This window comes from Mya arenaria, chromosome 1, assembly GCF_026914265.1.
Source record: "Mya arenaria isolate MELC-2E11 chromosome 1, ASM2691426v1".
NCBI lineage: Eukaryota > Metazoa > Mollusca > Bivalvia > Myida > Myidae > Mya > Mya arenaria.
The window spans coordinates 32,965,102-32,987,660 of NC_069122.1; the positions used below are offsets into that span (position 1 = coordinate 32,965,102).

The 22,559-nt window shown below is 32.7% G+C and overlaps 1 protein-coding gene across 1 annotated transcript; it reads right to left on the minus strand.

Annotated features, from left to right (window-relative positions):
- Positions 1 to 2,391: 2,391 nt before the first annotated feature.
- Positions 2,392 to 22,175, minus strand: LOC128239840 (calcitonin gene-related peptide type 1 receptor-like). Its single transcript, XM_052956285.1, has 10 exons — positions 21,505 to 22,175; positions 12,352 to 12,449; positions 11,211 to 11,302; positions 7,228 to 7,378; positions 5,031 to 5,181; positions 4,723 to 4,789; positions 4,208 to 4,274; positions 3,942 to 4,024; positions 3,193 to 3,328; positions 2,392 to 2,794 (listed from the first exon to the last, which is right to left on the minus strand). The coding sequence occupies exons 1-10, from the start codon at positions 21,962 to 21,964 to the stop codon at positions 2,513 to 2,515; spliced, it is 1,587 nt and encodes a 528-aa protein (XP_052812245.1). The 5' UTR covers positions 21,965 to 22,175; the 3' UTR covers positions 2,392 to 2,512.
- Positions 22,176 to 22,559: the final 384 nt, after the last annotated feature.

Genomic DNA, 22,559 nt, shown 5'->3' on the forward strand with positions numbered 1-22,559 from the left:
CTAAGAACGTGCCGAATCAGCTCTTATAACGTTTGTGTCAGACAATTTTAGTATATTTCAATGCAATGTTTTTGCTAAAAGACGGGGATGCTAAACCTTATTTAGAATAAAATATTTGTGAAAGGAATTAAAATAAGTTATTCAACTTGTTTTCCAATTAATTAATCATCATATTCATGTTTTGTACTATTTGTCTGTAAACTTTTGTAATAACATATTGTTTAAACTAAATATATGTGAAATGGAATCCATTTGTTTATAACGAGAAAAGAAACTACCATTTTGATGGAAAATATTTGCATTGAAAACAGTGGTAGCGACAATATACACGTAGTACTAAGTTATTTTTGATGAATAATACAAACATAAAAGTGTATTCTGTTTAGCTCCTGCCGTACAACTGTTAGGGATACTCTGTAAATTTTTGGGACAAGCCAAGTAGCACATCATTTGATAGATAATCAGACAGATCAAAAGTGAAAATATTAATATCTTCCAGTTCTGTTCTTGAATTTCAAAAGTTGTTACTCAATTCTTATTTTGATATTGTCAAGCTGTGTAAAAGGTAGCATGATACGTATCTATTTGAGATCAGGCACCAAAAAAGAAATAGACAAAACGCGCAAACAGTTATTTCGGTGTATCACAAAGACTAAAGAAATTAATAGATATGATAACGCGGTGTTATTCATTTTTCATTCAAGTGAGGAAATTGTCTGTGGCAGCTGAACATATAATTCTTAAAATTGCTAAGGTTCACCTGTTACTATTTGGATTGGAACATATCTTTCGTTTAAAGGAAGTATAAAGTGCTGTTAAATACCGTTATAAATGTTTTGCTTTATTTGTTAGACTAATATGCTTCTTCCTGTAGTTTACTTTGTACTAATAATTCGACAACAAGTGTTCGAAAACAGAGTTCGTTTGTAAAACAATCAATGTCTGTAGGAAATGAGGTCTCGAACGTCGGGGAGATAAATCTTTAAAAGTTTTAGCACGATATATCTTAAACTAACATTTTCGTTACAGATATAAAAATAATATAATATAAAATATATGAAAATGTACGTTTTACAACTCGTTCATTGTTCATACTTGAGTTGTGGCCTTTGGCATTTCACTTATAATTATCATAACTCTGGTAAATTGCATGCAATTCTTTATCTGTAGTTTTATCTAAAAAGAACAACGAAGTCATTGATTGGAAAAAATAACTGATTATTATTCCAATTGCAATTATCAAGGGCTGTTTAAAGAAAAATACTTTAAGAGTATTTTAGTTGATTTTTTATAATTGGATAGTACTGTTGAACATTATAAAAAGCTTCCGTTATTTAATTCGTGCTTTCTTATTCTTAATTCCACTTTAATCTGGGGATGAAGAGAGGTCAAGCCATAATGCAGCCAATAGCCCTAGGGGAATTTAATAACCTTTCAAAGAGAAAAACACAATGTATTTGTTACATGTTTCTTCCTGAACAATTCAACTGTTGCTAGTTCTTTTGACTGCAATTTAAACCTTTTACTAAGGTCATTGAACTGGAAGAAAAGTAAGGGGCTGTTTTTTAAAGTTAGTTCTACTCCATCTTCTAACTTCTACACTTAAATTATTTTAACGTTTTCTTAATACTTAGAAAGTGAAACTCTAAAATGTGTAAAAAATACAATAAAAATAAAGCTGAATTCAAATTGATATGATTCCTGTAAAGTATTGCCCTTGAAAAGCCATAAATCATACTTTCAATGTTCTGAAGACAATTATCTGCGACACGATATTACCTAGAGAGATCTTATGGAAACCCTGATTTAGTCAATATAATACAATCTAAAGCCTGTAGGATTGTCGTGATACACAAAACACGTTGATTAATATTGTGTTGCTTATCAATTTACAAGGAAAGTGAGTAATGAGTTATAAGAATTTTCGACGACAAGGACCTATTACAAAGAAAATCTGGTATGAAGGTCTTCTTGTTTTGTAAAGGGCTTGATAAAGGTGTACTGGTTTGTAAACTTAAGGAAGTTTTATCACATAATAACTATTACATAACTTTGTTTGGTTATGCTGCGTGTGCTCCAATTTATTGATTTTTATAGATGTAAAATTTGTGTTATAAAACTCGACTGATATTTAATTTCACCAATCTACATTTGTCTCGGTTTGTCCGTGTCAAATTATGATCATTTGCAATATCATTAAAACAAGTGGTTAGTATTTGCATTGTTTATTTAAATGAACACACAGGACAATCTGAGCGAATAAAGAGTAAAAAAGTTACTTTCATCTGTTCCTTTTCAATGTAGAAATAAACAGGTCTAACTAACCTTTTGATGAGAAAAACAAGTGCATAACACTAACAAAAATTAGAAAATAACTCTCAACATGTGAATGCACTTTTTACCATAAAAGTAGTCTTAACTGTACAATACACAATCACACATGCTTTTTTTACCAGGATTTCTTAAACACTTGTCAGTATATGACTGTACTTCGGTTTTATCACTTCTGACGTCATACAGAAAATGTCACATGACCATTTGTCGGTATTGTTAGCTCCTGTGTGGTACTAATAGCACTGAGCGGCGTATAACTTTTATCAGAATTGTTATGGCATTTCGTGTTTCGTCTTGCAGAAGATGTGTATGACGTAATTTGTGTTGCAGAAGACATACTGTTTTTTCGATTATGATGTTTAGATGACGATCCGATGTTTATGTGGGATCCTATGCAATTCCTCATGTATGTGTAAACCTCTCCGTTGAAGAAGCAGAAAATTAGCGCCACGGTCGCCCCCTGTTATTAAAGGAAATGAAACTGAAATATACTTATAAGAATGTTTATTGTTTCAATTCTGCTACAAATATATATTTTTATTACCAATAACGTAACATAATTAATTGTAAAAATGCAACACAATGACTGTGCAGTTTTTACAAACTTCCAAGCTATTGCTCTTGATTATTCCATCCCCAGAAGAAATCTATACTCGTTTTAGATTTGTTCAAAAACCATTTCTTATTTGTTTGTCTACATACCTTTTAATGTAATACAGTTACATAACTACTTTTATAAGGAATCAAAGTAGATCCATATTTTCCAAATCACCATGCTCATCAAAGAAACGTACCTATGTAAAGCAGTTATTTAACATGTATTAAACAAAATGGCTTATTTGTTACAAGAAAGTGTACCTGTGTATTCTGAATGACCTTTTGCAGTATCTCATACGTAAACGATAGCGTGGTTCCCGGTGGAGGTCTGTATATCACAAGGAACTGCTGGAGACCAAACAAAGGCACTAACACAAACGTCGCTTTCAAGGCTTTCCTGTAAGAAGAACACGTTCATTATTAATACTACTGTGTGAACATGTATACATTAAATACAACTTTACAATTTTAAATTTTTGGAACTATTTTCAGGTTATAAACTTTGTATATATTTTTATTAAATTCCTATGCTTAAGCCAATATGTTAAGTTTGCAGAACATTCATCTGTAAAATCATTACGTTTTCTTATAATCTTTATATTGAAATAAAATCATACTGCATTAACTATAAAATTTGAGAATGTAACCCTTCTGTAGCTTCGTAAAACTATAAAGATTTTAACTAACTATTGATATGCAGACATCAATAAAAGAATAAGTATGGGCTATCGCTTTCTATGAAGTACAGTAGTTTCAGGGTTCATGCACCGCTATTAACGACAGCAACGCACTTGATTTAATAAAAACGTATATACTCTCAAATGAATGCCGAGTGATATAAAAAATGACTTTCTTCTGTTGGATTTAGCATATTTTATAGAACAACAAAGGTAGAGGCCAATAAAATAGTGCAGATAATAGAGATGGAGTTATATGAGAAATTAAAAACTGAAAAAATGTCCAAACTTCTTATTAAAATACAATTATTTATAAAAAAGCACTGTAGTTACCTGTAATTACTCGGCTCATTTGGATGCATTTGCAATTTAGAGCATAAGATTTTCAATATATTAGCCAGGAATAGAACATTTGCCTGGAAAAGAAAAAAAACTGACAATTAACTGGTAAATACAATATTACAGTAGTCATAATTTTATCCAGTTTTCATTTAAGTGTAAGACGCAAATGTGGCATGAGCGCCAACAAGCTTAACTGTCTACAAATAGAGAGTATGTGTGTATTACTTGTAGATGTTTTCTTGTTCAGTTCTACTTACCCCAATACAAAGAAGATTTGGTGTGTAGAGTAACCATTCATAGGGGCCTATGTTGTGTACCCAGCAACTGAAACAAGTACTATGTTGCTATTAGACTACATGGCCCAACCGAGTTGCCAATACACCTACTATTATACTGGCTAGAAATGTAAACACTAATGTACAAAATATATACAGGAAGATAGGTCTCACACACACACGCGCGCGCGCACGCACACATACACCTACACAAATGTAAATAAATCATAGTTAGGCTATGTGGTTATTTCAATAATTATATATTGGTCTGTATTATTTTATAGCAGCTTCCACTTGACTTAATACTTATGATGCATAATTCTTACTCGATTTAATTAAGATGTATTCTTAAATAGTAAGAATTGCTTAGGATTAAGTCCTGCCCCCAATACAGAAGATTTATAGAAATAGTTCAACGATCAATTAGCAATGTTTTTGGCCGTAATAGGACAGCAAAAATATTAGCTCTGCAATATTTCTTGTTCTAAAAGCATTACCTCGAATCATATTCCTGTTTTGTAGCTCTGACTACAGAGTAGATCAGGGATGGAATCCAGGCACCAACTAAGGAAGAAAGACAGGTACGATAGTATTTCGTATTCAACTATCCTATTCATTATCAATAAAAAATGGGGTATTTTTCACTTGTTGTTTTTCAAAACAAGTGCACTGTATTGTATATATTAAGGAACATTAAAATATCAACACCAGACGTATATAATGTATTTTGCTATTTCTTTGCTAAACAATAAGGACAATATATATTACGCAATGCGAAATAGTATGCTCTATGTTTTCCGCTTACCCCAACCAATTAAGTAGTATGGTATAAGTGTCTTAGGCGGCGAGAAGGCATGGACGATTAGCCGATGGAGATAGAAACCCTCACAGAACATCCAAAAGAAGTTTGCCGTGCTAACGTACCGTGTCAGTATGTACAGTAACTTACAGCCTGCCTGAAAAAGATGAAATCATCTACCGCTCATTATATGTTTTGCCACCAAGGGCCATTATTCCATTACTAAATTAGATCAAACTTAAAATTTACGAGTAGAATATGTGTATTTTCATCAGTCTGTAAAATAAGTGGCCGATGTGATGAATGGAATCACTGAACCAACTTACTACAACTTTTAAATATTTACTGATGTTAACGTGGCATGTAAATAGATGTTGTACAGTATGTCACACCATAAACTGAATAGAGGTATTCTGATTTGTAGATACGAGTATGTGTAGCTGTGAACCTGAGGTTCTGCAGTCTTTGTTAAAATGAGGTTACATTTAACGTTAAAAGGTATAAACAAGAACAGTTTAGATTCTAAAAAGGCACAGTAATGACCATTGCTGCTTTTCACATAAAGGAGGTATACAAATTAGGTGGAGGTGTTAGATTATTTATGCTTGCCCTCGAACGAAACCCATTCATCGAATATTTATAGCAGAGTCAAACATAGATCATTATGTAAATAAAGACTAATCTTCTGGAAAAGTAACTGCTGTGTAGAATGTATATTGAAACAAACAGCTCCCTTAAGGGCCACCAATGTGTGGAAACTGCCTTGATAGTTTCGCCAATGAAGATATTAGCGGTACGCGATGCTGTTTATTGTTGTCCAAGTATCAAAACACGACATTGTGGCCTCCCACACCCATTGTCATAATCCTTAACGAGTCTTCATTTCAGTCGTAAACAACAATGCGCGGACCCACCGACACACGTCATCAATGCTGCATGCACACATTTAGATTGAAAATGTTCTACAGTGTATATAAACCACTTCGATGGTTCAGACCAAACTGTATATATACAAATCTTGTATCACAGGCATTCTCTAAATGGTCAAAACATTCCTTGATTTGCTTGTCATTTGTAGCCATTTCTTGGTATAATACATGCATACGATAATTTAAAAATAATAATAATACGACTGCTCATTTTGAAGTATTCATGGCGCAAATCTTATATCAGTTTTACAAAGGAACGTGAACTAATTCTCATGGAAACATTTTCAATAGTCTGCAATAATAATGTCAAGCAGACGGCAATAAATTATAAAAGAATAAACACAAATAGTTTGTTCATAAATGAATATACATAAACTAAAGACAGAAGTCTATGTTGTTAAGATTTTTGAATAAATGACAATCAAAATATCCGAAAACTATCATGCTATGGTAATTAAAACGTGTGTTGTCGTTCATATTTGTCAGTATTATCGTTTATCGATATTTTATGAGGCATATTCGTTGGAATTTTTCAAAGTTATTCATAATTATTAAATAGACCAGCAGTCAAGGCTGCCTCATAAAAATGTTTGTAAAATGTTCGATCAATTCCTTTTTCATATATCAAACATATTCGACGTTGATATAATTTATATACATTCTAGTTTTGTTATATATTTCTTCCGGGTTGACACAGTTGTAAGCCTTAAGCAAAGCTATTTCGGATTATTGTCTTTGAATGACTGTATCGTTCATTTTATGAGATAGCACTTTTGCACCGGTTTGGTTCATTCTCGATGCATTTATACAGTTGTTGATTGAATCCGGTCGTTAAGTACTTGATATTTCTTAAACAGTACATATATTATTTTTACTTCATTCTTCACTCTCCTAAATATTATGCTTGCTCTGGTGAGGATTTTTAACAACCATGACGAAATAGGGTGATTGTTAACCGCTTTTTGATAGAATAAAGAAATATCGATACAATGATTTTGCAGCTCATAAGATTTTGGACGTCATATTTCTACATGATCAACATAGACTTTAACTTATCATTTTTGCATTTAGATATGCAGAATTGTATTTCCTAATATAGTTTACTCTTTCAAAGCAGGCATCCTAAGGTCGTAAAAGGGTACATTAGTTATCTTTAATTGTTTGACATCAACAATTTTGTAGTTCATCTCTAGAGTTTTGTTGACAAAATTGTTCCATTATTTAAAGAAAGCATATATGATAGGTCAGAAAAGACTAAGCTAAACATAACTTACAGAATTGCGGTGCATAACAGTATTTGCCCGTTCGTTCTGCAATCGATCAAGGTAAACAGCGACATCCCACGTGACAGTTACCAATGAAGCGAATATAAAGGACAGGAAGAGACAGATATGTAGCTTGATTCTTTTTTGCACCCTCAGTTGTCTACAAGTAGAAAGAGATTCACGATAATTGCTTAACTCAGGAATATACAAGTAATTACATGTGCGTCTCTTTATGTCGTGCTCCGCGTATTTGCATATTTATCAAGTCCAAACATAATAGCATTTTAACATTCGAGAGCATCAGAATAGATAATATAATAGGTTGATTATTTTCTCTATATGGGGTTTTGAACGCAAATTAGACATAATTATGCTTTTGTCGGTACAATAATAAGAAAACGTAAACCATTGAGGTATTTAAACATCATTTGGAATACCTTTATATTTTCCTCTGCGAGAAGACCGGAAACAATAACATACTTTTTGGACTAAATATCTGATATAAGTCATGGTAGATACTTCTCGCTCATTGTTTAAGCAGTACAATTAAACCAAGGCTGCTTCTTTTCAGTGGGGGAACGCGCTGCAGTTATTGAGATATTGACGTACAGTCCTGTGTTAAACTATGCTCTGCTGGCGAGTTGGAATTTTCCCAATTTTTCGACGTAACAGTCGGTCTGAAACAAGGAGAACCTCTTTCTCCTCTTTTATTTATATTGTTTATAAATGATATCTTTGAGAATTTAAATTTTCAAGCATTTACTACTAAGGATTTAGAACTTTTATCAATGTATATGATTTTATTCGCTGATGATATTGTATTATTTACCACAGATCCAGCAAGTTTACAAGCCCAGATGGATGCTATTTACCATTATTCTGTTAAATGGGGTTTAAAAATCAATGTAAATAAAACTAAAATTTGTATTTTTGAAAAACGGAAGCAAGCTAGAAATGTACAATTCTATATTAACAATGAATTGGTAAGTATAGTAGATAACTTTACTTATTTAGGTGTTAACTTTCATTATAGAGGCAATATGTCACATGCAGTAAAAATGCTAAATGATCAAGCTCTAAAGGCCTACCATAGTTTCTTGTCATTGTTTGACAAAGTTCATCTCGATATTAAAACCAAATTGTCTTTGTTTGACGCTATGGTTGTTCCAATCTTACTGTACGGTTCAGAGGTATGGGGGGTATATAACTTTAAGGAAGTTGACAAGCTACACATTAGATTTCTTAAGTATATTTTAGGTGTAAAGCAACAAACCCCTAACGCTGCTGTATATGGTGAGCTTGGCAGATTTCCTTTATCCATTTTATGCAAGGAACGATCTGTTAAATTTTGGTTAAAAGTAAAGAAAAATGTTAATTCACCAATACATATGGTATATAATGATTTGAATGCTAATATAAATAATTCTTCTTGGGCAAAGAGAATAAATTCCATTATTGATCATCTTGGTTTTATGGATATAAGACTAAACTTCGATGTAAACATCAATTATCTTCCTTTACTTAAATGTAGAATTCGTGATCAGTTTATTCAAGAATGGAATGCTTCTATAAATAGTATGCCAAAACTTTCATTGTATTGTAAACTTAAAGAAAAAATTTCTTTTGAAAATTATCCTTTACAAATTAAAAATGATAGGCTAAGAAAATATATGACGTGTTTTAGATTATCAGCACATAATCTTGAAATTGAAACTGGTAGATATATTGGTACTGCCAGAGCTGACAGAAAATGTAAATGTTGTTCTTCAAATATGATAGAAGACGAGTATCATTTTATGTTATGTTGTACACTATACAATAGATTGAGTCAGACTTACTTAGGCAACACCTCCTGGCCTTCTATAAATATGTTAAAATCTGTTTTACTAAACAAATCAACTAGTAAGTTACTTAATACTGTAAGATTTATCAAATTTGCAATGGAATTAAGAAAATCTACCCTGGAACTTTAACTGTTTCTAAACTTTACTGAAATAGTTAAGTATAAATCAAGTATTATTATATGTTTTTTTGTTTGTTTGTTTGTTATTTGCTTTATGTTTTTTGTGTCTTTTTTGTATTATGAGCGGTACTGTACTACTGAATCTTTGTGTGTTTCTATTTGTGTATATTATCACCATGACTATGTGTTTAATGGCCATAGGCATGTGTTTGCCGATCTTTGCCAATAAACTTTGAACTTTGAACTTTGATATAATAATTCCTTTTAAATACGTTTCATCCGTCTCCAATACGTGCTATGATTCCATCAATCTGTATATAATGGCATCACCCTAGTAGTAACTTCTCATAAAAGTCAGGTTTAGCTGTCGTAAAATAGCTCCTAGAAGTTGAGAGAAGGGTGCGATCATCATAGGAAATAACATTATTGTTTGGTTTTTCAATCATGTTTGTATTTAAATAACCTTAAATGTCAGGTTAAGCTGTTGTAATATGTCAATATTTCTTAATTGTCTTTATATCTTTTTATATCAAGGTGAAAACCCATTTTTACTGAATTGGTCGACCATCCTTTAAAATAGTGAAGTTATACGACAGTGCCTTTTTTGTATAATTGCCCATTCGAACAACAAACACGGTCAACCAATGTGAAATAATTTTGCATTTGGGATATATCCGAGAACAGTTTGAGTTTGCCGTCTTTGTGTTTGATAGCTTTCATACAAATGGCATTTACACCTTTCAGCCTTAACGCTGTTTATTGAATGGCAATTACAGTTTTCCAATTTGATATTGTTTCTTCCGATAAGCGCTTGGATTCCGGTTATCTTTGCTAATAACTAAAATAATCGTTTATGTCTGGGCAATATGTTGGGTAATGAATCAACAACAAACTTATTAAACAGAAACGCGATGATTAGATCAATGACATTTGATTTTGCACATTCCAATTGTAATATAGATGGGCCGTGATTATTACACAAACAGTTATTAAAATGCTGATATATCGAGGCACAAGATGTTTCTAGAAAAGGGTAAATGACAAGGCGTCTTCGTTGACATATTCCTTCCAAAGATAAGTAAAATAAAGTAAATATACACATAAATTGATTTCAAACTGCAAGAAACATAATCACCTGCAAATGAATCAATTAATCTACAGGGACAAGCTTAGTGGTAACAATTAAAGTATATATTGAGATGCACGAAAAATACAATGACCGAGAGACTTTCCGAATAAAACATGCAAAGTACAAACACTACAAGCATACAACACATGTATCAGAATAGCTTTGAACCGGAGAAACAGTACTTCACTAATCCAAAACACGATACAAGCATACAACACATGTATCAGAATAGCTTTTAACCGGAGCAACAGTACTTTACACATCAAAAGAACGATACAAACATACAAAACATGTACCAGAATAGCTCTAAACCGGAGCAACTGTACTTCATTCATAACAAAACACGATACAAGCATACAACAACGTTTGCATGATACAGCTGATACTCTTGTTTGTCATAGACAGATCTTGTGAGGGTAAATTTTATAAATTTGATATCCAATTAGATAACAAATTCAATAAAAAAAATATAGCACATATTCGAGTCCAATAGTAAACATAAACAAAATTTATTTTACCGAGTACAACAAACACTGCGCATACAGGAATTCTTGCATACTGCATATTGGAGAAAATCACTCGAATTTTAAGAAAAAAAACTATTATTATCACCTTCGAGCGTGCGATCAGTAATACATTTAACAAGGGTTGGGGGAGCGAGAATTTCGGATGTTAAATTTATTAAATACATAATACAGGTAAATGCATTGACGCTGGTTAACATGCTGTCGAACTATACCCTGTAAATGTTTGTAACAGGATTTTATCAAGGGTGTTAATGTACCTTAATGTACCTAGTGTCGAGAAAGATAACATATTCAGGTATAAAGAACAGCAGTCTGAGAGCATTTGACATGCTCATGCAACATACATCAGCAACTGGTTTGGATAATAACATACCTGATGCCGAGGAAGATGGCGCATGCTGGTATGAGGAGAAGAAGACTGAGTATGTTACACGCCAGCGCCACATAAACCACCGTATTGTAGTCCTGTTAAAATGTATATTCTAGTATATTAGCTTTGATAAAAGATATGGTGTCCAAATGTATTATAAAGACGTCCTTAATGTAGCATGTAGCGGGGTTGATGTCTTTTTGGGGGTGTGAACGCAATTGGGCTGGTTAAAGTGTGTGGAGTCCGCAGGACAAATAGTGCTAAAAAAATTTTTGTAAACTAAAACAATAACTGTGTCGGTACAAATAGTGCGTAATCAATTGTAGAGACAAAGGCAGTACTTGTTTCGGTACACAAAGTGCTTAATCAATAGTAGAGACACAGGCAATACTTGTGTTTTTGGTAAACATAGTGCGTAATCAATTGTAGAGACAAAGGCGATACTTGTTTCGGTACACATAGTGCTTTATCAATAGCAGAAGCTAAGGCAATACCTGTTTCGGTACACATAGTGCTTAATCAATTGTAGAAGCTATTGCAATACCCTTTTCGGTAAATATAGTGCTTAATCAATAGTAGAAGTTAATGAAATACCTGGTCCGGTACACATGGCGCTTAATCAATTGTAGAGTCAATAGCCAACACTTGTTTTGGTACACATAGTGCTTAATACATAGTATAAGTTAAGGCAATACTTGTTTCGGTACACATAGAGCATAACTACTAGTAGAGGAAAAGGCAATATCTGTTTCGGTTCACATAGTGCTTAATACATAGTAGAAGATAAGGCAATACTTGTTTCGGTACACATAGAGCATAACTATTAGTAGAGGAAAAGGCAATACCTGTTTCGGTACACATAGTGCTTAATACATAGTAGAAGATAAGGTAATACTTTTTTCGGTACACATAGTCTTAATACATAGAAGAAGATAAGGCAATACTTGTTTCGGTACACATAGTGCATAATCATAAGTAGAGGCAAAGGCAATACCTGTTTCGGTACATATAGTGCTTAATACATAGAAGAAGATAAGGCAATACCTGTTTTCGTAAACATAGTGCTTAATCAATAGTAGAAGCTAAGGCAATAGTTGTTTTGGTAAACATAGTGCTTGATCAATAGTAAAAGCTAAGGCAATACCTGTTTCGGTACACATGTAGTGTAGTTTGTCCATTCCGAGCCTGTTAACGGGTTCACCCACCATGTACCATTTTCTGTACAGTCTTTGTACGCGTATGCTGAAAAATATAACAATTCCTTACGAAATACTTGTGTACGTTGATGATTTGAAATATGAAGAATTGCACATCATGTAGTTTTATTTAACTGATTTAAATGATTAAATATATATATAGTCTATCGAAATGACCCCACATATTGGACTCTTCCAAACTCGCTCATGATGCTCCGCGCAGGAGTTTATATATATAACAAGTTCATATCAGTTTGGTTGTTGCCGCCGACCTGGCTCGGTTGTCGACAAGCGGTATGGAAGGTGTGCCAGTGATTTGTGATTACGTGATTCCTATGTGTATTGTAGGGTTATTAATCGGATGTCGACTACCTAATCGTTCACGCCATAGAAATGTTGTAGACGATGAATTCACACTAGCCATGACCGTGTATACACCTTAAGAAGAATTTTGTACCCGCTGTATTTGAAGCGTCTCGTGTTGCGAGCGTTGCTACTGCCTTCCGAACTTCAACATGTTCAATCTCGAGAGAAGGTGTATGATAACAAACGGATATTCGAATATTCCATCGAACGTTTAGTATTCGATTGTCAAAATCGTTATTGGAATATTTGTTGTTTATTGTTGAAAAAATAAATTAATACACTTTTGCCTACACCTTTGTTGTTGTGTTTAACATTCGTTTGTCTTGTTTTCACAACACTTTGCTCCTAATGCCAGAGGCGTGAATGTGATGACAATACACTATACACGCGTCAAATGTCAATTAGGGCATTTGATCGGGTATGATAAACAGTCCCAGTAATTTTACAGTAACTGGCTATTAAACAAGTGACATCAAACAAGTTTCAAATATTTTCGGTGAAATTTAAGTGACCAGGACACCAAAGTGTTATTTTGGCTTCCAATTAAGTAGTGCAATATATTTCAAATAGCCATGACGATATAACTGCAAGATGCTACTGACATGTGCGTGCCACAAACTGTTTTCCATGTTTTATAAGGCATGAAATTCCGACGTAATATGTCACGCAGTAAAAGCGCCAATTCAGTGACAGTGTTATAAGTGTATCTTGACATGAAAACACAAACAAAACGACAATTCTCTGAGGATAGGACTTTGTGACAAAGCTACAGGCATGGTACCTGCAACTTAATTGGGTTTACTGTTTAACAACAATTGGTGCTAATGGAAAGTTTCTGCGTTCATATACATTGTTTGTATTGAATATATCAATCAGGTCGATATTGTTTGCAGGTCATCTAAAGTATGATGCCATAAGCATCGAAATGGTTATCATACAATGAAAGTAATGTCTGTCGGAACACTTAATACGATGGTTCCAGGGCAGGCTTTTAAAATGTATCCAATAAACAATTAAACATGTTTTGTTTAAGAATGTACTTTTATTTTTCTTCAATTAGCGTTAATTGATGTTGAGTGGCTTTAAAAGTCGCCCTTGTTATTGTCCACACTGTAGTTACGTATTATCTAATAATACAGAAGTATTGTACGCTTAAACACAATACGGGTTTAACCAATGTACAGGGGCGTTAACTGTTTGAAAACATCATTACAAGATTAATCAAGTTCATTTTTGGGTAAGTTTGCACTGATGGATTGAATTTCGAAAATGTCCCGGAAAGGTTTAAATCTGGTCGTCGCTCAATCAAACTACAATGGAACTACACGGACAACCTCGGTACACAACAATTTACAAAAAAAAACATGTTTAAAGGATCAAGGATCAAGGCTAAGACCTAGCAACAACCGAAGGAGAAACATACAACGTTGAAAAGACACAGACAGACAACGCATGCATCAACATATATGACTATAATACCGACTTGGGACAGACAGCCAAACAAGATTTGGCTCGTTTTAAGAACTAGATTCAAGATATTCAACTTGACACGTGTCCCAGCATTGTCAAACAATAGAAAAGTTAACATGGCATTTAAACATTCAGTTTCAACGACCAGACACAAACTGCAAACGAATGAATTCAGCCAACGGAAAATTTGTATTAAGTTGCAGATTTGTATGATCATTAGAAATGTTGCGAAACTATACTTCAGATAGGTGCGCGTGTGGGATACTTTGTGCACGTCGTAACCGAGGTACGTTGTTTTACAAATTTAGAATGACATGAATGAAAGCAAGGCAAATGTGATTTATTCGAGAATGGTCAAGCCTATAAGTTCAAATTGTAAAGTGAAAATGCAACCAAGATAATGACAGCAACGTGTTTGAATGGGTTCACGCGGGAGGACAGCGTGTACAATACATATCAGACATTCAAAGACAGCGAATCATGTTAAAAATGTATCGTTGCTGCAATTATGAACGTCCGTGGCAATCGCTGTCCTTATAAGAAAACGAACGAATACGGAAACAAAATATGTTAACGACAGACAGAGAAATATGGTCTTGTCCCATGAAAAGATATCTCCAAGGGATTGTTAACTATTATAGTCTCGTTGACTAGAGCGAAATCAGATATTGGTCTTATGGGTAATTAGTTATTATTTCAGGCGGAGCGATGTATGTTCCTTGTTGCATAAGAAATGCAGACTGCTGTACATAGTGTACATATTTTAAGGGCGCATATAAATTAACCATTTCTAGAAGAAATACAGATTACAATTGAAAACAAAACATCCTTAAAGTCTTCAGATGCTTGCTTTATTATAAACTGTCTTCCAAAGGGTATTTAGATTATAATTATGTTGATGGTTATATCAGGGACACAAACTTTATCACCCATTCCTTACCTGATATAGCATGCAGTGAATGTACACATTATTACAAATAAACAATAATTGTTCTAAAAATCACAAAACATCATTGATTTTTTTATCCTTTTTTATTTGTATTATTCATTTTTTTTATTTAGACATGACTGTGATATTTATTAACTTCATAGATTATTTTATGGGTGTTTTTTTTACAATTATTCAGTTTTGAAGTATTTGTTTGTTGACATGTCTTTAAAAGATTGATGATATATATTTCCGAAGTATTTAAAACTATTTTTTGTATTCACTACAACACAATTAAAAATAATATTTACTCTCTATTACATAAACGTTACAGCATTGATATATAACATTTTTTCTTGCAATACCAGAAAGTTTCCCATCTGTGCGCCGATAAAACAACGATGTCTTATCTTCATCTTTATAAGGTAAGAGGCGTAATGTGTACCTACAGCGTTTGTGTTCGTTTAGAACTGATTGGATAAAACTCGTTGAATTATTATTGAACATTTAAAGACAGTGTATAACTAAGTCTGCATGGTAAATATATTAGTATATATTAAAATTACCTCTCAATGATAGTAATAGCATAAAATCGCAATACTTTTGCAAAGAAGTTGGGCTGACACTTTGTCTACACATATTGCAAGCTGTACTATAACCCGACATTCAAATACAGTTTTAATTTTGTCATATATTTTCGTCTGTTCAAAAGAAAAAAGAAATATTGATCTAGAAATATACAAAATAACATTGTTTGTTCGAGGTTAGCTTTATTAACATAATACCCTTTTCGTTAAGTATAATATGAGAGAAAATTCATTTTTATGATAAATAGTATATATTTAACAGAATATTGGGAGTTTTTTATTTTTATGATATTTATTTATATAATTTGCAATATGCATGCGCATCTAGATCATTAAGTTGTATTACGCCTCTGATATTTGTTGATCAGTACATGTTGGTAAGCATAAGATCATGAAAAATTACAGCTATATGTATAGACTGCAAGCGAGGTTGCAATTAGAAATTGTCGCATTAGACATAACGGAACACATAGCCATGACTGTGTATGTCATTTTACAACGACAATGTCATATGAGGTATTATAAAATATGTCTAATTAGCGTAACTTATTTAAAGGTTATGGTTATATTATAGTCATTGAAGCATCAAACATAAACTTATTGTATTACGCGTCTGACCGATGAAAGAAGTTGAACAAACTTGAACCGCATTCACGTCAGTTTTTATTCTTCTGGTAGTTTTGTGGCACTATGTTTCTTGACATGCTAAAACATTTTAATCATATCCATTTCTTTTCGACGTTTTATGTTCGATATGAATAATAAAATGACATTTAATTGAGATCATTGCGTAATCAATAGCTCATACGATGTCATATGTGGTTAATAAAAAAATTGTGATAAGAAATTAAGCATTCTTTGTACAGTAAGTGTCATATGATATGTCGTTTAACCGTTCAGCCCAGTGTCCCCGTGGTTTTTCATCAAACCATGTTATTATAGTCTTTGTTGTATCCTTGAAGTCTGTTTTACTCTTAGTCATATTATAAAACGACATTGCACACGACATAGACTGTTGATAAATGCATTGACTATTAATGAAATGGAGTCAATAAATAAAAACAGTAATTACAGTAGTTTATTTCATATAGTGTTCAACTCAGCTTAGATTTTATCAAATAAATGATAAATAGTGGTTGGAATTTAAACAACCATGATATATATGTAGATGTATATTAGACATCATATCGAAAAATACAAACTGAATCACATGCAATTTCGATTTTAAAGCGTGTTTTCATCAAATTTACCCATACTGAATTATATAGTGTTTTGTTATAATTTTCATCAAATTTACAGAATCATTAACCCTTTTGTTTCAAATAATGTTATTGTTATAAACTTTAAGAAAGGTCAATATCTGCGTGATAGCTTAATGTTTAAAATAATTTTATAGCATATCCGTATTTCATCAAGAACGTTTGGTGAGAAAAGTTGTGTAGTGAAGGACTTTATGATTATCTGAAAAATAATCAACGAACTCTCAGAGACTTGGATGGAGTAATTGTATCAAATACAACTCAAATATTACGTGTTTTGTTCAAATATGTGTCCATTGTTGATGTATACAAACACAAATTACATAACGGGCTTTATTGGTGAAAGAACAACTAAGGAATAAACTTTTAAGGAAAATGAATGGAACATGAATAAACCTTTTCAAAGTTTATTAGACCATTCTATTTCGGTTGTAATTACGTAAAATCTTATCAAAATGTATTAAATACTATCACCTTCATAGACTTTTATCTACAAACACAGGTATACCTTTCTAGTCGGTTATATAACAATTTGGTACAAAACTCAAGAAAGAATCGATTCATCCGTGCAGTAAAAGGACAAACATAAACCGGCCATCAAACTGCGTCTTTTTGAAATTCCTGAGTCAAATGGCATTGGACCCAAAGAACATTAAACTCGAGACACAAACGTTTAACAAATACAGACAAAAAAACTCACCAACTCACCAAGAGACCACACATACATCATAATAGCTTTACAAAATAAATGATGGTATTACCGCCGTGGTGCTGTCAATGAAACACAAGTTCACTGGAACACGACTCTAGTGGAGTCTCCAGCTAGTTTGGATATTCTTAAAGGTGAGGATTTAACAGCAATCAACCATTTTCTTTAACTCCTACGCATTTACCCACCAAACTCCCGGAAAAAGTATTTGTTTGGAAATGGGGTTTTTTGGTGCTAAAATATATAAATTACAAATCAGAAAGAAATCACAAACAAGAAACATGGAAGAACAACACAAAACTCCACAAACATCATACGTTAAAAGACTCGTATGTCTGCTCTCATAGCTGAACATTGAACTATTTATAAAACTTGAGTTTGTGTCGTAAAGTTTTATACTTTTGTTACGCTTCATAAATGTTCAGAAACCATTATTGAAATATCACTAGCCGATTGTATAGATATGTAATGACGTCCGTATAGAGAAAAGCAGATTCATGCTGTTCATTGGTATTTATGATCTTTTTAGCCTTTCAATCATCTGATTTATATATAAAAGACACAATTTCAACAAACAATCGATTCATTGTTAGTTTCCTTTGAATAAGAAGATTCCCCATGTCTCATGAAAAAGTTCGGCATTTTGTTTCAGTTGATGTTATGTAGATCTTCATATGCATTTTTTACGTATATGCTTATTCGTAATCCTTCTGGACATACTTATAATATAGCAATTTCTTTTACCAACAGTTACGCATATTTTGAATTTTCATGTCGCCATTTTCGGTTTTCAATAGCAAGAACCAAGAACTTTTTCAAAAATATAAGATAGACGTATTTCCTACACACGAAGGTAGCGAAATTAATAAAACATGTAACATATCGTTTATAGTATGTCAATCATGTATTTGTCTAAAATACTTCTTCTAAATAACCATTGATAATGATATTTTACTGCGTCATGAAAACAACGTCTTTTTCCGCTTAATCCAATGCAAAGTTGAAGAAATAAAGTTATATATGACCATGGTCCACCGGTCGATTTTCACGCGACATGTTTGTTTATGTTTCTGTCGAGTATAGTGGAACGTTCTCTCATTTTATGCAGTTTACAATTGGTTCATGAATAGGTTACAGTGTAACCATATCGATTTAAATCAATATTGTTATTCAGGGAATTGGTTATTTCATAAAATTAATATCCAACGTTAATGTGAATTTGAAAGCAAGCCGACGAATCGCTTGACGAATCTTACATGCATGTTGGTGAGGAACCGCGGTGAATAGATACCTTAAGATAATAACGCATAACATTGAAATGCGCTGACTTAAAGATCTTGCCTTTATTAACTTGCAAATAGTCAAAATGTCTTCAGCCAATACCAGGTTTCATTTTAGTAACTTTACACAGGAAACTAAAGACGGAAGCAATGTCCATATATCCAAGTACATTAAGGTTCATCAATGACTGTTATAAAACTAGTTAATTGTATTAAATATTCATGGTAATAAAAGACGCTTATCGAATAGAGTTTGGGGTCACTGAAAATATGTTTTGGAATCGATTGTGAACAAAACTGTAAAAAGGTTCAACCACTCTTTTCGCGCCTTTCAATCCTTTCAGCGCTTTTATCAAACATTTCTTACATTAAGTGTGGTAGTGGTTTGAAAATAATGGTACTCAGTGCTGATATGTTACATACGTATGTATAGTTAAAATGAAACGAAAAAGTTTTGACTAAAACGGACAAAATACACAATAGTGGTATCGATCAAAATGCAAAGCACCGATTTAAAAAAAAACTAGGCTGTTTAGCTAATATTTTGTTACTGAAGGATGGTTTACATTTCAGATTAATAATAAGGACAAGTAGACTATTCATATTTCATCAAGAAATTTACATAAGGGATTGGAAAGCATTTTGAATATGAGACGAAAACAGATAACAATTAATACAAACACTTGTAGGAAATGCTAATAATTGAAGTTAGCGTAACCATCTTGTAATGCTTTTAGTTGACATTGCTTTATCATGTATATCAATTTAACAATGGAATGCACTGGTTGTTTTACTGCCTTCATCGCAATTTAACCTGTATTTATACATTGGTTATTATACATATTAGTTCAATTTTGCCATATTAAATGTTGTCTCTGACATGTGCTGCCATCGATTAAACAGAAAAATGTTATTAAGGTTCAACATGAAGCAGAAGTTTTTTGAATTATTATGATTTTAATACGAAATCAGGAAAAAAAATGTTTAAAATGTATGCAACTTTTATTTGTTTAACCTAAAATAATAATAATGTTAATGTTGTTGTGATAAATTTCAATTGGTTAGATCATGACAGGCTGTTTATTTTTCCTTTAAGAATACACATATCTACTAGGATATAAAGCGTTGATGTATTTAATTGAAGGGCTGATGCGAATACGATAGCAGGTCGTTCTTTATCAAGAGAAAAAAACACACTAAGTATCAATTTGAAAAAGGATCCACAAAAGTCAAAGAAGACATCCTCATTTAAAAACAAATAGTTTAAAAGATTGGTGTCGCAACTTTTTTACACGCAAAAGGTCGCTGGCAGAGTTATTCTTTAATCATAAGTACACTGATATGAGAACACCTCGTATTATAAACAGTAAGTATGTAATGAGCCACCATTTGAATGCGCCTGATACTAACCCATGGACCAATTTATATCAATTTTGTCTGACTAAACAGGTTCTATTTATAAAGTATATATTGTTGAACTGCCTTCCTGCAACTTGTTTCGATATCTAATTAAAACAGTAACTTGTCAATTAGAATCTAGGAGGCATGCCTTTTCAATTAGCGGTTACATCAAAATATTTTATTGAAGTTATTTTAGAGTGTTTCAAATACGTGACCAGAATAACATCGTTCAAGTTTGTTAATCGGTGTATGGTACAAAGTTAACATGTTACAGTCTGGATTTATTTGCCACTTTTATAGCCGGTATTCGGTTCAAATTCCAGAGGTATGAGTATTTTTCCGAAATACTGACTAAAGCTTGAGCCCCAACACATTTAACCGCTTCTGACCGGATACAAATATTCATGCAGTTCAATTGTTGTATCGAATATTTAAATATTTAATAATACAGACACAGTAGCCAGCGGTCAAGGTTTCAAGGTTGATAGTCCGATAATTATCAGAGATTAGTATTTAGGTCAGGTCAAATTATTATTCAGTTGATATTTTTAACACAAATTGTAAAACTTCATTAAATCGTTCAGATTCATATTTTAATGAAATCTGTTTCTAAATTTTATTTAAACATTGTTTCATTATTGATGCTAATTTTGTTTAGCCTCTGCTTACCCTTTAATATATTTACATCACTAGTCAAGCAAACCAATTTGTACCCATTGCCACTTATACACATTGACAGTAATATTATTACAAAAGGTACTCTTTGAGAAAAATAGCAGAACTACAGACAGTAAGTATTATATTGGTAATACAGTCATGATTAAGAACCTTATACGCTAATTTAAATGTTGTGATTGCGAATACATACTCGTCAAAAATATACCTTGATAAAGTTTATACCATGTTATTATTGCACACACATTTTAGGGTATAAAACACAGCCATTTTTATTAAAGTGTAAAATACTTGAAGTTATAATTACAAATATGTAATGCTATGAAAACCATGGTATAAGGCATTTTCCAAATACAATTGTATGAAGGTTTTAGGGTAAAGACACCTTTACAATTAGCAAAGAAACAAAAATTAACTGAAGCATACCGGCTGTTGATCCATGTTCTATGTAGCTTGGACAGGACAGTTGTACTCGAGTAGAGGGCAGGACGTCGTCAAAGCAACTGTATCCGTCCCACGTGCGTGGACAGAACACACCGGAAGTGAGGTTACTTAGCGGGGTGCTTAACTGTTTTTGACAGCATCTAATTGCTGCCTGGCAACAGTCCACCCAGCGCGTGCAGTCGTCACGGTTAAGTGAGTTGCATATGACGTCACGATAATTGGCATCTTTAACGTCAGCTAAAACGGAAAAGTTTTCAGAGTAATGTGTCCGCGCACTTTCCGCTGGAACAAGCATCCACGGTTTTTCAATTTGAGGAGTTAATTTTTTCTCCGTGTGAAAAAGATATTTATAACACATTGAACATGAAAATACATTAAATATATTCACTGGTAGCTCAAAAAGCCTGTCCCTGCACATTCCGTCTGTATACTCTAACTCCATTCTCTATCAGCACAATCTAAAAATTACTTTTTTTGAAATAGCTTTGAAAATTCACTTCATGAGCCCAATGCCTTTTCCAACAGTTCAGTACAGATCCACAAAATACATCCAATATATATTTAAATTGTTCTTTAAGAATAATCTTGTTTGTATAACCCGTGCTTTGTTTTCATTTGAACTAGCGATGAAACGCGTAAAAACGTACATCTATTTGTTTCATACCGGTTCATGTTTGTTGATTTAGATACAATTTTCTAAAGCTTCACTATCAAAAAGATATAAATATATAATCCATTGTTGAATAAATGTTCCACCGTACACCTAACGCTTGCCTGTAAATTTTGCACAGGTGATTTGCAAGTATACCTGCACTTATTTACATATCAACTCCACGGCCTCATTTGTAAAACCAGTAAACAAATAAATAATTCAAAAGTAAACAACTTCAAGTATGCACTATTCATAGTTTTAAACGCCCTTAGCATACATTCACAATGTCACAAAAGCCCGTGTTTATTAGCTTATCGGCAGTTATCACTTATACATTAAAGATAATAAATCGGAGGCTGGTTACAATTGCGCTCATAGTACACGG

What these genes read in the sequence shown, in the direction of transcription:
- LOC128239840 (XM_052956285.1), bottom strand. Translation starts at nt 21,964, where the DNA reads ATGGAGTTAGAGTATACAGACGGAATGTGCAGGGACAGGCTTTTTGAG. An exon ending in ATACTACTTAATTGGTTGGG is followed by an intron (nt 4,790 to 5,030) that starts GTAAGCGGAAAA and finishes TTTCTTCCTTAG; the next exon opens with TTGGTGCCTGGATTCCATCC. An exon ending in AGGTCATTCAGAATACACAG is followed by an intron (nt 2,795 to 3,192) that starts GTACACTTTCTT and finishes CTTTAATAACAG; the next exon opens with GGGGCGACCGTGGCGCTAAT.